General features: G+C 33.4%; 1 protein-coding gene across 4 annotated transcripts in view; it reads right to left on the bottom strand.

The window, feature by feature from the left end:
* LOC128244747 (carcinoembryonic antigen-related cell adhesion molecule 5-like) overlaps positions 1–16,404 on the bottom strand; it is a 49,412-nt gene that overhangs the window by 9,439 nt on the left and 23,569 nt on the right. For all 4 annotated transcript variants that reach the window (XM_052962799.1, XM_052962803.1, XM_052962800.1 and 1 more), the window contains 4 exons: positions 4,400–4,771; positions 3,521–3,877; positions 3,123–3,389; positions 2,426–2,623 (listed from right to left, as the gene is read on the bottom strand). In XM_052962799.1, the coding sequence (XP_052818759.1) occupies positions 2,426–2,623; positions 3,123–3,389; positions 3,521–3,877; positions 4,400–4,771 (1,194 nt within the window). The remainder of the gene's footprint in view (positions 1–2,425; positions 2,624–3,122; positions 3,390–3,520; positions 3,878–4,399; positions 4,772–16,404) is intronic.

Below are 16,404 nucleotides of genomic sequence, written 5' to 3'. Positions count from 1 at the left end.
ACGATGAAGAAGCAGCTCTACATAAAACATTGACTAAATACAAAAGTGGCAACAGTACTGTCAGTGTTACTTACTTGTACTCAATTTGCAGTGTTATTTTCTTATTATTAACTATTTACTGAAGACGTATATTAATTACATGAGGGCAAATTACGAATTAGTCTTTAACAACATATCACAATCTGTCAACAAATGGAAGTTATATATATATATTGTCAGATATTTGGACAAATAACATGTCAGTTTACTTTCTATTGCTTACGAAAAAAAATCTTGCATTAAAAAGGGACGGTATTATATAATATATATATATTTATACAATTTGATCATCATTGTTTGGGGTTTAAGCACAGATTTCTTAGCGTACTTTTTTTCGGTATTACAAATCTTTACGTTTTAATTGTTTGGGGTTTAGAAATATATTTTCATACGATATTATTTATTTATACAATTTTCACCATTGTTTGGGGAGGAAGCAAAGATTTTTTAAAAATCTTGATAAAAAAATATACGAATGTAATATAATGATAACCATTGTTTGGGGTTGAAGCAAAGATTTTCTTAAAAATGTTGATAAAAAACAGAATGAGATGAATGTAACATAATGATATTAATATATATATAATATTCACGTTATTTTTATGATATAATCAGCTTTTAATTAAATGGATATTTGTCTTCATACTGAATGTTTAGTAATTATCGTATGGCATATTTGATTGTCAATGAATGTGGAAGTGGTTGACAGCCCACTTGGTACAAATGCGCTTTGGGTTGTAAAGCTGTCACATTTGCCTCATATTCAGAGTATTTAAGTTGATAATTTTCTATGTGAAGAAGAGAGGGCCGGGGTCCTTTTTGGACTAGAGTTAGCTTTTGGGAGCAAACGATGTTAGTCTGGCTTCTAGTAGGTCACGTTTTGTTAATAGATATGTTTAAATTGTAAAGTAAATAAAAGCATGGACTCGGATGCATTGTCTTTATGTTTAAAGTTAAGTTAATGAGTTTAAGTGGACACTTAGAGAGAGTTCTCCGTAGTGTTACGCTACATGAACCTCTAATGGACATTGAGAAAATGTCCAAATACATATTAATTATTCATCCATTTTTAGTACACACATTACATGTATATGAATAAACCAAATATCTGATATAATTAAAACATATTTTAAGCATGGCGATCAATCAAAATGAAAAATAACCCTGCTTTTAGGAAAAAGTTTGAAATAATTTATATAAATCTACCTGAATCACTTTAACATCAGTTGCAACTGTATTTAAGATTGATTTCGTATAATTAAAAATTGATGTTTTACACTGGCTTCATAAAACATCAGACTCCATATACATTTAAATTTCTTGACTTAATTTCGTTTTGATTATCACAGTAAATGCAATTTTGTCAGAATTTGGTCAAAATGACTTTGATACATCAATTTGGACCAAACAATAAGCCATGTTCCTGTTAAGTGAAGCTGTCTTTTTCGGCATCGACGACTTAAGGTAAATTTCTGGTCACTTGTATAATGACTTGAATCAAATAATACTTTATTGAGTCATTGTTCATCATTCGAATTCCCATTCAAAACCACAGTGATTTGATGGGAATAAACACATGCTTTGATGTCATTTGACCTGTACAAAATTTAGTGACATTAAACCTAAAATATTTACTTTTTCTTCAGATTAATCAAATGGGTCATTCCTACCAACTATCTAGCACAAATAACTAATTCATTGTTATTATATGCTAGATAGTTGGTACTAAATTATGTACAGGTCAAATGACACCAAAGCAGGAGCTCATTCCAGTCAAATCACTGTGTCCAAAACGAATCACTAAATACGCTACCAATATCAGATAAACATGTCGTATTGTATTATTATTATTGATTCAATTAATGATCATATAGTGCATGTGACGATGAACAATGACTTCCAGCATGATAAACACACATTTATTGTAAAAAAATATGATTAAATTTCCAAATAATTCGAGTCATAGTGTTTATACCGGAGGCCGCTACTTTGATTTAAGTTATTGAAACTAATGCTAAATCGATCGATATAAGTTTAAAACACCACGCATCGGTTACTTCCCTTTTCAAAAACACTTAAACCAGCGTAAGAAAGTATCATTGATTATTTTTTCAGCCTTTAAAAAAAGACACAAATAATCTTGTTAACGATTGAAATATAGGAACGGGCGCACAAAAAATAATAATACTTTCTTACATTTTCAAAAAATAGGAGCAGTAAATACGCGGAACGAAACATCAATTTGGTGTGGCCTTAAATACATTTTAATACCTATGCAAGAAATCTAACTATAGCATGTGGACATCTTCGTTCACAGCGCTTAAAATAATGTAATTTTAATCAGATTGATATCTAATCATCATAAATCTCGACTACAAATATGTACCTTTACGACGTTTATAACATCGTCTGACAAGCATAAGGGAAATACCGACTGCCCCAACAGCAAAAGCTCCGACAATTACACCAACTATCATCCCCACACTGAAGTCTGGTCGAGAGTCAGACGTTGTACCTTCTTCTTCAGTATGCGAAGTTGTAGAATAACTCATGGTTGTATCAACACTTGTTGATGTAGTCTTCTCTGTCAACAGAGTAAATCCATATTGAAAAGTAAAAGAAAATCTTCGAGTTTTAATTGAGGACATATCGAAATGTATGTTATTACAACATGTGTAGAGACGAAACATTAGACTACATATAAACAGTCGTAATGCATTAGTAATTAGTTTAACGTTGCATGTCAATAACGTTTACACCATTATTTTACAAATAGCTAAACAGGTTTAAACGTTGATGTTGATTTCTTGTTTGATAAGAAATGTTTGTTTGTTCTTATAATAATTTAAAAAAAAAAAAACAGGTACAATGAAAAACGTAACACTGTTCTGTTACATATTGGCTAGCCTCGATAACACTCGGAAGCCCATTAATGAAAATTGTACATCTAGAGACGAGATACTATGAGCAGTTGAACGAGTTTTATTCGTTAGTTTGTGCTGAACACCCCATGTTATCAAATATGAAATTCGAAGATGTTTTTCATCAACTTCAGTGAAAAATGAAAAGTATAGTTAACTCACGTATGACGATATAAGTGCTGGCATTAACGTTGTTTATAGCTCCATTGATAAAGTTGTAAGCAACACAAATATAAGCTCCTCCTTGCGCCGCTGTTAAATTATCCAGAACAAGTGACCGACATCCAGCTATGTTTGAGTAATCGAACATCCAGTAGTAACTAGGTGGCGGATTTCCCTCGGCATTGCATATCAATGTTAGGTGTTCTAGTCCCTCTATGTACAACTGTTTGTATGGATATCCTATTATCGATCGGATGACTGGTTTATCTTCAAAGAGAAAAACAACATGTAACTTAAACACATTCACATATGTTGTTTTTTAATATTTATTTTCAATGATCTATTTTGAGACAAATTGCAAACAGACCAATAAATTAATGTTTACAGAGTAAACTTACACATCACTGATGTCGCAGTATCTGTTTGTATATGGCCATCACCTGCCTGAGTTCTTTTGTCTTGCTGTACTGTACAACGAACAACCATTTTGTCCATTTCCCTTGTTAGTGTTAGTTCTAACGAAGACGCCCTTGATCTACTACAAAGCCTAGACACCTGGGGGGCCGTCGAAATTGCGTTAGAAGATTCATCAACCGGTACAATTTCTCCATTTCTGTAGGAGAACCAGGCAATGACACCAACTGGGTTGTTGCCGACATCACCGCTACATGTGAAGGTCACTTTGTCACCCACAGCAAGATTTGTGTTTGGTGTAAAAGAAAACTGCGAATCAGCTTGACCAAATACTGGAAAGGCTGTAATGTTCACAGTAAGTTCTATCACAAACAAGATATATAATTGCATTACTAGCTATTCAAAACAATTTATATTATAACTTTCTAACGAAGACTCCCTTGATCTACTACAAAACCTAGACACTTGGGAGCAGTCGAAACTGCGTTGGAAGATTCATCAACCAATAAAATTTCTCCATTTCTGTAGTAGAACAAGGCAATAACACCAACTGAGTTGTTGCCGACATCACCGCTACATATGAAAGTCACTTTGTCACCCACAATGATATTTGTGTTTGGTGTATAAAAATCTGCCTTTTATTTGGACCGAAAACTGGGTGAACTGTAAAGTTCACAATACGCTTATTTCACAAATATGCCTACATAGATATTCATTCTAGGATAAATTGCATCACACTTTTAGATCATGTAGTCTTAAAACCTGTCAATTTTTAATCCTGTTCGGCACTTCTAAACGTAATATGTAAAGAAATGTTATAGAATATAAAGATATTGAAATGTAAAAATATTGAATTTATTAACCTTTTACTATGATGTCTTGCGTTTGTGTTACGGTCATTGCTCCTGATCTACTATCGAAGTATGACCCTTCCCATGTATAAGTACCCTCATCCTCGCATTCAGTATACTGAAAAGTGATTGTTGTTGTTGGATTGTCTGCCGTGAATCTGTCGACCGATATTCGTCCAGAAAACGTTGACGTTATATGTGTAATCTCTCCTTTGTATATAGGTGACAATTCCATTATCCACAAACTATCTTTTTGCAGCTTCAGCGTAAGTCCTTGTATCTGTGAGGGTGTCAAGCCACTGTATGTGCATGCTAGCAGACACGAGTTGTTCCCAAGAACCGCCGTTATAGCGCCGTTCGTATGAAGCTGAACTTGGGATATTCCTTAAGTATAAGGCACAATACGTTACTAAGGAAGCCTAAATTAGCTAGCTAACACTGATTTTGAAATAAAGTGACTAGGTTTAGAAACCGGCTTTAAATTATGTTTTAATTTCAAAGTAAAGAACTCCAATATAATTTAATTACCTTCACTGCTTTTGGTTACCATAAAAGGTTACCCAATAACCAAGTAAAACGTTAAATAATGCATACAGTAATTTTATATACATACCTGGTTTCGTTTGAGTAAACATCATAAACAAAACACTTAATAGATACGTGATACCCATTACCGAACACTAGGGATGAACTTTTAATTTCCGTTAATACCTTTAAAGAAACAATAATCTATGTAATCTTATAAGAGCAACTGAATAAATGAATGCATTAAAGTATCTTAGTCCATCCCTTCAGTCTACAGGCAGAAGTAAAGCGAATATTTTACACTGTCGGGTTTATTTAAGCTGTACATTGAAAAGTTATAAAATAGCATGTTTTGTCCTCCCGGGTAAGTATTTGTCGTCTCATGAAATGCACTAAATACAGTCCCAAGGTTTTGGTTTTGTATATTCTATCAGTTAACATTTATTATAGATTTTGTCTTAAGATTCAATTCTCAATGTAACGTCAATGAAATTATTATAGAGAAATTGACCTGTGGAATCTGCAGAAAAAGAAACACATTTTGTCTTGAATTATAAAAACGGAGATCAAAATTGGCGTATGTTTATTTTAATTTAAATCTTGTTAAAAATAGAAGTTAAAATTTAAATAATTTACAAAAACACACAAAGGAAGCCACGTACCAGATCATAAAAACGATATCTGACAAACATTAGCAGTACATTTGTCAAACTATACACACCAAAGTGTAAAAGAGTTTAGCAAAAAGTTATAACATTTGTGCGTGTGTGTAGCCGGCTTGAAAATTCATTACTTTCATGCATTTCCAATTTTGGTAGTTGTAAACCTATTGTTTTGCAAAGGTTATCAATTGTCTCCCTTTGACCATTAGCTTTATGATTTGTGCTTATATTAAGTTAGGCGTGAAATCATTTTCCGCATTTTCGTGGTTTTAATCCTGTAATTGGTCATGTGACATTGTGCAGTTTTACATAAGTTTTGAAGGAAGAGGGCATCATTCTTAGTCTCATCATGAAACCAAAGTATTATTTTTAACTTGTCAGGTGCTTGTGGATTTTGAGGTTACTTTTAATTTTGTTCATATTTGTATGTGTTATATGTTGCAAATGGGCAATGCAATGTTTGCTAACGTCTTTTTGAATTATATTTCATGTGCATGGCTGTACCGGTATATTTCATTATGGCGGCATATTTCTGAAGAATTGCATGTTTTTATAGAGTCACGACCGCTATCTATTTCACCATTACTAACTTTAAGGTACAGTAACAGTAGCGGCACAGAGATATAACATCAATATATAAGTACGAATTCAATTTAAATGAAACGTGTCTGAAACGAGAACCTGGTTTGGGGACAACTTCTCGTTAAGAAGCATACCCTTAATAACAAATATTGTGGCAATAGCTCAACGTCGTCGTTACTAAAAATTGATGCTATAAAGGGTTTATATTAAAACAAATGACTTTTGTTTCGTGTGTGGTCAGGAGATGGGCTTTTTTGATTCGTTGTGTTTTTTGTTTGGTGTCATATAGTGCCTCTTAGTGGAGTCTTTATTTAAACTGTTGACTACTGGTCACTTTGATAACTATGATTCAAGATTTTCTCGCACGTTGTAAACCATTTTCCATTCGTAAACTCTGGTAGATCCCGATCACAACAAAAACTTACATACCGAGTTTAAATATATATAAATACTTGTGTCCTCACGTTCAATAGGTTGGTAGGTCACCGTCTTTGTCGATGTGTGCTTGACGTGAATCGTGCAACCACTACACGTCAAAAATAAGCTGAATTGTAGCAATTTTGCAAGGGTATAAAGGATGACAAGCCATTTAACGTTGTTTGTTCCGACTTATTGGCAATCCTTGTCGCTATAAGGCCATCAATTCCTTTTGCTAGATAGCTGGCTGTTTGGATTGACCTTGTGTTTTAGTTTAATGAATTAGATTGTTTTGATTGACGATGAAAGTTATAAGTATTGATAATTTTTAGTTTACCCGTAAAGTGTTATACTATTTAATTGCAGAGAAAAACATCTTCTGATATTACCCATAGATGTTAGTATCCACTCATAAAAAGTCAATTTTACTTATTACTTGTGGTTGTCATTACATCGAAGCAATAAGTTACCAAAACAGTAAGTGAAAACAGTTATATGAATATGAAAACAAACCATCAAAACGTATTCCCAAACACATAGTTCTAATTGATACAATTTATATTGCAGTGCCTGCTTGGCAACAATACTTATCTTTTACGGATACCAATACTTGACAGTTGCATATTCACCAAGATTGACTACAAGAAATGCTGCTGGAATGCATTAGTACAAACACTAAACATATTCATTTAATTCCGAATATTTAAGATGAAACATTTACCTAATACATACATGATATCTACTCCTAAACATTTTTTAACCCTTTATCTATTTATTCTGAAACATGAAAAAAAATCCTGTAAAATGCTTCAAGTAAAATTGCTTTAGTTTGTTGCACTGCGTTTAAGGCATTCTTCTTGTACAATTAAAGCAAATCCATTGTAAAACGCTATGATTTAAGGCTGAGGAAAACATTCATGTTTCCGCTAACACGCTTTTCAATGAGCGAAAATTTTTAATTTTTGTTTGAAAAGATTCTAGCTGCAGATTTTTTTTTCATATTCTGCTTTCAATTTTCATTTCTTAGATAATTTAAATGATGGCAACCACAGGGCCCTATAATTACCCGTATCGTTTATATGATTATCGTTATATGTAAAGGTCGCAGATATAAAATTCGAAGAGTAATTTTGATGATAGAACTTGCATGAGTCAAATTTGTACGGATTGGTAAGACGATGCAAACAGGTGCTACCCCTTATCAAAGTGAAGAGTTTCTAAATAGGTATCGGCCTCATACCATTATATGATCTAAGTCGTTATCTCAAAAATAGTTTCGAAGCAAAAATGAAACAAATGTGACATTAAGAAAATTAATTTTAAGACGAAGAATGCCATGACGACTGTGTCCGAATCTAGATATCGATTTAATTCGACATTTTCAAGAAGAGTCATGGAATCATGTGAATATAATAATCACACAACAAATAAAAATACAGGAAAATATACCACTACCAGCAACAACAACAGCTTGATTGATATTCTGGTTATTGAGCAGTTTTTAATGTCTGTTTTATGTAATTCAATACCTAATAACCCAATTTTAGTTTTACGAATGATACCCTTTGACTGCTGTGGGTCTATTCAATATACGAGACATTCTCAGGAAAAATCTCACAAAATCAAGGTGTGTACCTTTATCATTAGAGCCTTTATACTTTTGATTTTGGAAGTCTGTTTAAATATCACAAAGGAAGACTCTGAAGAACTTTGAAGAGTATTATCAAACATTCTGCCTCTTAGAATATGTTTTCCCCATAACGGATACAATGCAGATGAAGCAATAAAAGCGCTTGTGACGTTGATTTAAGTACTTTCTGTTGCAGGGACATTTACACCAACAAAAGAAATAAACATCAGCAACAACTGTTCGGTTTATGGAACCGCTATAAAAGACTAACAGTGCATGCAGAATAGCGTATTTATTTTGTAGAGGTTTGTGGCTTAACGCGAATACTTTTAAAATGAGTGCAAGACCAAATTTTATAATAGATATAAGGGCCATAACTACACAGGATGCAGCCACAAACAAACCCCTAAATACACTTCTTCACATGCTTGATAACATTCCTCCTGAGTTGCATAACTCTTGCTCATATACTTATCGAGATAGGATTGACATGATATTCCAGGTTATCAGCCAATGGTTAACTGAACCCTTACCAGAGGCAGACACATGCTCTAGCCCCAGTTGCAGAACTTAGAATGTTAGCAAAAATGTCACCACTCAGGTTCTCATACGTCTTGGGATATGCATGACACAAGATTGTATTTCCTGTAAACTTTCATTTTTCCAGGTGAGGGCCATAACTGTGCATGCTTTGGGAAAAGCTGATAAGCATTCATGTAGTTTGCTTTGAACGCGCTTGCGATCACATATTGTTATATATAAGTAGGCCATTTAGATCGGAATGTAAATCTGCAATGTGCTGTAGAACAATGAGAAGCGCTTTAAAAGGTTTCATTTGTATAGTTTATAATGTATATAATAAATTTTTGCTTTATTCAGCATTCAATATATGTTTCTTATTAATTGTCATTATAATCGGGGTTTTTTCTTTTCTTTTATTTGCAAGTAAAATCTCCGCTGTTCAACATATGAACAATAACATAACAGCTAGTGATGTATTTATTAATAGGGTAATCATAAACGTTTAGTCTTCTGAGCTTTTCTCGGTATATTCCACTTTTATTTGCTTACATCTAGGCTATATATGTTCATGGAAATGTAGGCAATATAGGTACATGAAATGGTGACTATATATGACCATGAAATATAGGCTTTATTGGTCCATGGAAATGAAGATATTGTTTCTTAGATATTAGAGCTATATAAGTTCATGGAACTATAGGCTATAAAGGCCCATGAAAATGCAGGCTATATAGGTCCGTGGAAATATAGGCTTAAATGGTCCATGGGAATAAAGGGATTATAGGTTAATGGACATATAGGTTATATGTGTACTTGGATATGTAGGCAATAGATGTCCTCCAACATGTAGACTATATATTGGCATATGGACATGTAGATAATATGGGTCATAAGCATGTAGGCTTTACAAGTCTATGATCATAGAGGTTATTTATCCATGCAAATCCATGGATAATTAGGTAATATATGCTGATAAACATGTATGCTTTATAAGTCCACGGACATGAAAACTATACTTTGGGTCAGTTAAACTTGTACGCTATACATGTCCATGGAAATGTACGGTAAATATGTCCGTAGTAGGCTATATAGGTTCATCGGCATGTAGGCTATATATATCTTTAAACATGTACGCTTAAACATGGGTCCATGGATATAACTTAATACGCTATACATGTCCATTGAGATATAGCTATTTATATGTCCATAAAAATGTAGTTTATACATATCGGTTCAATATATATGTAATCTATATATGTCCATACACATGTAGATTATACAAGTCCATGGACACGTAGGCCAAATATGTGTTTTTGTTGTTGTATTTTGGCTTATTTCTGTCCATAAGAACATAGGCTATATAGTTATATAGACATGTAGGCTTTACAATGGTCCATGTTGGCAATATATCCTGTAAACATTTGGGCTAAATAGATCCACGAGCATGTAACTATACTGTAGTTAAATTGGATATTCAGTCTATACATGACTATTGGCAAGTACGCTACATATGTCTATATACATTTAGGCTTTGGAAGTTCATGGATATCGACATTTTGGCTATTAAGGTTCACAGACATGTAGGCTATAATGTAGGTTCATGGAAATGTAGGCTAAATAGGTTCATACACACGTAGGTTTTTTATAAGTCCATGGACACGTAGGCAATACATGTTTTTGTTGTTGTTGTTTTTGGTTCAAACTGATTTATTTTACAAATATTGTGGAACAAGTTATTACTTTAATGCTATTAATTATGTGATTTCATGTTGGCCCAGTTATATGTCCGAGTACATATAGTCAAAATGTCGGTTAAAATGGAAAACAAAATGGCTGCCTTTTTCGACAGCCAATGAAAATGGTTCATTCCTCTAATCCTGTATCACGGCATATTGTATGTAAGCCTAAATCATAACATGCTATATGTAAGCCTGAATATATATAAGCATGGGGTACTATATGTTATAGGTAAGCATTAAACCTAACGTACCATATGTAAGCATGGAATATAAAATGGTAAATGTAATAATGCAATGAAAAAGCCTAGTAGTCGAAAATTCAAAAATAAACACTGTTTAGGGGCACAAGGCAAGGGCCCAAACGACAATGAACCAGAGACACAAAGATATTACAGAAACTTTACACCAGATTGGCACCAAAAAAAGTTTTTTCTGTGACGAATCTCAGGACAATTATTTAATAAAAAGTTTTCTTTGATATCATAATTGTAAAAAAAAATACCACAATGTAAAAAAAAGTCGGAGACCGCGTTAGAACTGGTGTCGCCAAAATTGCAGTCCAGTGTTGTATCCACTGGGCTACGACGGTTTACCCTAAATATTTGGAATATTTAACCTATATACCTAACCTGGTAATATCACGTGCTTACATCGACTAGCCAATCACGCATAAGAATGAATTCTACTAGGTATACATACCTTGTAATCTTTTTTAATGGAAAAATACGAAAAAACTGCGAAAATAAATTAAATGTTAACTATGTGGTACTTCAGATAGTCAGTTTCAATGCATTGTACACATCGATACCAGGTTTATGTCAGTTTTCGACATATTTTTTTACGCTATTTCATCATACGGTGTTTAGCACCTTTAACATCACATACACAAAAACAAACACCAAAAACAAACGTACACCACATACACATATACAAACACCATAAACAAATCATAACCTCTTCTCGAGTCTACTGGGGGCCTTTACTATTAAGCATGGTCATAACCTCACATTTGTCCCATCATTTATCAATAATTGCTAATATAAATTATATAAGCCTCATCAGAGCACGCATCGGCTTGAACATAATGAAGAATAACGCAAAAGATAACATATAAACTGATAAATTAATTTCAAGTACTCCACACCCGGATAACAGAAACACCTGTAAACGAAGGAATCAATCCGGAGCAACAGTGCTAGCTCTTAAGAGGTACGATAAAGTCATTCGAAGACAACTGTCAGACAAAACTCGCCTAAACAAGGTTTAAAATTATGTATTCAGTTAGTCTCATAATGAAAGTAACATTGTACAAACTAGGAGGAAAAACGCAATGCAAATATAATAAAATAATAAAATATATATAAATGCTGTGTTATATTCTGCGAGATGTAAAAGACTATATAAAAATATAGTCATTAATTTACAACGGGAACAAAATTCATCCACGTCCGAACATACTCTATCGAATCTAACTCATTGCGAAATGAAAACAACATAAGACAGGGACATTGGAACATCGCTATCTAAAGACGGATAATTTACAATTTTAAAATCATCCCGCTTGTCATAAAGTTTGATGGTCAATTTGTCATCTGTTACTCCAAGTTGAAATCTAAAAACGAAACATTTTGATCGGACGAGTTTGATTTATTAAGTTTTAATTCTGAAAGGTATATTAATTTGATGTTTTCCGTAAATGAGGTGTTTTCAATACTTAAAATGTCATCAATGTACATAAAAGTATTCTTAAATTTCTCAGAAAGCGCAATATCTCCAGACTTAGAGATGGTGAGTTTTAACTCTCGTAACAATTTAAAAATAGGTCTTCAAGTAAAGGTGCATTATTAGCACCAATAGGAATACCTATTGTTTGCCCTTATAACTTATTTCCGAACTTAATGAATGAATTATCAAGTACAAAACATAGCACTTCACAAACATCAGAACATGTCCAGTTAATGCTTTTTAACCATTTACAACTATAAATGTAGTCTTTTCTCGCGCAAATGTTGTTTTAATTGCTTATAGTTTTGTTCTCTTTTGTGACAGGTTATGTAACTCCAACTTAAGAAAAATGGCCCTTTGTAACATTTTTAACAAATACATATTTTGTCATGTTTTTATAAGCCCGTTAAAGAACAGGACGTATTACAGTTTCACCTGCAGCGTACCGTCGGAGACGTTATGTAAATTGTCCGATCAATAACTTTAGAACCCTTTGTTCAATCAGGTGAGCGATAAAGAGCCATCATGGCCCGACTGAGTCCGGTAGTCCTTAATTTAAATACAATACGTTTGTGTCTCTAGTTTGTTGTCGTGTTGGATTCTTTGCCTTTTGAAACTAACCAGGGTTTATTTTAGAATTTTCGATTTTATGCTCAAATTTAAATGTACATTTCTGAATATGAGCCTCAAACTAAATTGGCCATTCGCGTAAACAAAGTTACAAGTCTGGCGGAGTTATTCAAAGGTCTGTTTTACATTACAGACTGATTTACTACATTCAAGTATTGTATTTGCGACAGTAATAAATTAAGGAAGCACGCATGTTAAACATTATTTATTAGCCGGGAGTTGTTTTAATAAAGAGTATAAGTAAAATAGAGATGTTTCTCTACAAGTCTTAGAAAATAAAGTGGAATTTACCCTTTCTACGTGCATCAATAATGAACTCGTCAAAGATATATTGTGGGATCGAAAAAACATCAGAAACTTGGCACATAGGTTTTCATAGTTTTCTTTTCAAGTAGCCAGATACATAGATCATTGCGATCTAGTCTGGTGAACAGAGCTGGTGGCTTTAACTCCAGAAGTCAAATACCTGCTTTGTTAGTCACATACCATTGCGATCAGTGTGCAGGCAAACGTTCAGGTATTTTGAATTGCCTATATGCACACTCCCATAAAGAAGGTCATAATAAAGTGATTGAAGTTTATTTAACCCAATGACTTATCTTTGAACACTAATGTTTTTGGTTGATATTGATTTAGCTTACCAAAGATTTTTCAATCATTTCTTTCAATCTAAAGGCAGCCTGAAAACATATATACAAGAACGATCCATATAAACTCTACATCACAAATTGAGCATACAGCCGGCACGCTACACTAACATCAATTACAACGATTGTACCACAGACACCATTGGATATTATGATAACAATACATGCTCTTCAAATATTTCGAGAGCATAATCGTATCAAGTACCTATTTTTACGCTCCATAAAGTTCGCTACTTCATTCATACATATGTACGTTGTACGTGTTAAAACCGTGTAGCCTGTTTATGGGTATTTTGTTGTAAAGTAAACAATAACGACAAAATATGTTAAATAATGGACCGGAGGTATTCAAAATCTTTTTAAGTAAACCTACTGCTCCATGTAAAAAAAAATGTATATATAAAGGATATAAACCCCTCTTCTGACTTAATCAGTTGATCTTACTGTTTAGGGCTGTTTGTGTTTTTTGGGGGGTATAAGGGTTAACTATTATATATATATAAGTGACGCCTTTTTTGATCATATAAGTCATATATATGATACTACCATTTATCGTGATGCATTCACCGAAAAAAAGAAGCTTTTTAAATCATTGGCAGACAGTTATTTTGTTCACCTGAAATGGCATATTTAACTTTTCCAACATGTTATCAAATGCATTATACGAAAATGCTTATAAATATGCACATATATTATGAGTGTTTTTATGTAATAAATTAAAGTTAAATAGTTGTCCTTGAATTCGAGTTCCTTGCGACGCATTTATTAAGTACTTATAATACCGTTCTTCCAGATGAATTACATTCAAAACGGGGAACAGTATTTTTGAAAATAAGACCACGTGTACCAGTTCTTCAGCTGTCTCTTAATATCGTTAAAGGCGTGACCTTAACTATTCAATATCCGGCCCCAATTTCTCGAAAATTCTTAAGTCCCTTATAACAGGATTAAGCTAATCTCACTATTTTTGTTGTTCTATGAAATGTAGTATATTTACTTCTTTAAGAATTACTAAACTTATGTAGGAATAATCTGTATTCTTATCAGAATAAACCATTTTTCATTTATCATAATCCATTTTCAGTATGTATTTTGGCTAATTGAAATAAGCGACTTAAGCTTGTTAAGCTTAAGAAGTTTCGAGAAATTGGGGCCCGTTCGACTAGTTTCAACATCATCAATGTGTGTATACCACGTGATAAATTGCGTCATCAATGCTACGTCGGAGGGCAATATTTTGCTTCTAATGAAGACTTAAATCAAAGATAACTTCACTTTTCTTCACCATTTAAAATTAAACATAGCGCAGTCTACGCCGCTTACAGAGTCCCACCTTCGGTCTTTGACCAGTGTTTGATTGAGAGTTAAGTTTCTTTAAACACTTCGACAAACCTTTTCACAAACGGCCGTCTGACGAAGCACTGTAATAACATTTTGTTTTGGAAACTGGTTTGTCGAAGTGTTTGATAAAACTAATCTAATAACACTCCGGTAACAAAACGAAGGCGGGGCTCCTTAACCGGCATAGTCCGCCCTTGGTTTCATTTTAAATGGTGTAGTAAAAGAAAAGTTATCTTTGTTTTAAGTCTTCATTTAAAGCAAAATTTGCCTTCCGATGTAGCATTTACGGAGCTATTCATCACGTGGTATACACAGACACACACTGATATTCGTGATTCTTGATTGCCGAATGTTGAATGTAGTTATTTTACAAGCCTTAAAAAAATCCTGTAAAAGGCGTCTTTATGCCGGATAATTTGACATTAAAGATAATATATATCATGAATTGGGTGGTTCATTTGCTTGATTAATATGTTTATAGGGAAATGTTCTCAATTTAAACAAATAGTGTTTATCCCATTTTCTTATGTTAATCAGATGTTTTACGCACTCAGTTGGAAATAAATAATTACATAATTTATCGTGGTGATTTTATTTGTTTTTGTAAATGAATTAATTATCATATTTTAACACCGATCGTGAATAAATTATGGTTACCGTTCATTAAGTAGCATGCGTATACATAATTACAATATGCAACAGCACGCAAGGTATTCATTGCAGGGTAAATGTCACTATAGTGCAAAACAATCCTACATTACTCGCGCTCGTTCTTTGTGATACACCGCTAATATAATTTAATTATGTATGATGCACGAACATGTCATATTCATTTCTATACCTTGTTTGGGGATACAGATAACTGATTTTATAACCAACAACAGTTCAAGACGTTGTGTTGGTATTTATATTCCAGAGGAAACATATGTATGATACTAGCGATCGTTAAAAGCTTTCCCCTGATAACACTATGCAATTGTTTGTCTTCAATCATAACGCAAAAGCATTTGATAAAATACTGTTTGTTAGACAGGCTATTAAAATTCCAGATATTTCACTCTTTTGAAGATGTTAAACAAATAAGTGGGTTTGTAAACACGGCTAAGAAAATAACTGATGCATCCATGACACAGGCTCGTCTTTACACTTTGTAATATGTGAAAGAGTTGGAACTCTGTCACAAGGACAAAGGCTCAACTGACAGCCCACCGAAAGACACAAAGCCTCACAGGACAGCATAGAGAGGGTACTTAGATTTTAATACATTGCGTCATCGGGCTGTGCGATGAATAGCCCGAGTGACGACAAACCACCGAGAGACAAACAACCCCACAGGACAACATAGGGAGCGTACTTAAATTTTAATATATTACGTCACCGGGCCGCGCAATGAATAACCCGAGTCACGATAACCAAACGAGAGACAAACAAACAACCTAACAGGACAACAAAAAGAGGGCACATATATGTTAATATATTGCGTAACTGTGTTGTTCCTCTAAAAGTTAATTGCCCCAGAACTAGTCTACGGACATAGTGAGCATCAAAGCCAATACTATAATATTTCTTATAAAATACTTGTTGAAATGCTTTTTTG

The sequence above is a fragment of the Mya arenaria genome, chromosome 8 (assembly GCF_026914265.1).
Source record: "Mya arenaria isolate MELC-2E11 chromosome 8, ASM2691426v1".
In the NCBI taxonomy this organism is placed as follows: domain Eukaryota; kingdom Metazoa; phylum Mollusca; class Bivalvia; order Myida; family Myidae; genus Mya; species Mya arenaria.
This window is presented reverse-complemented; position numbering and strand designations above follow the sequence as displayed.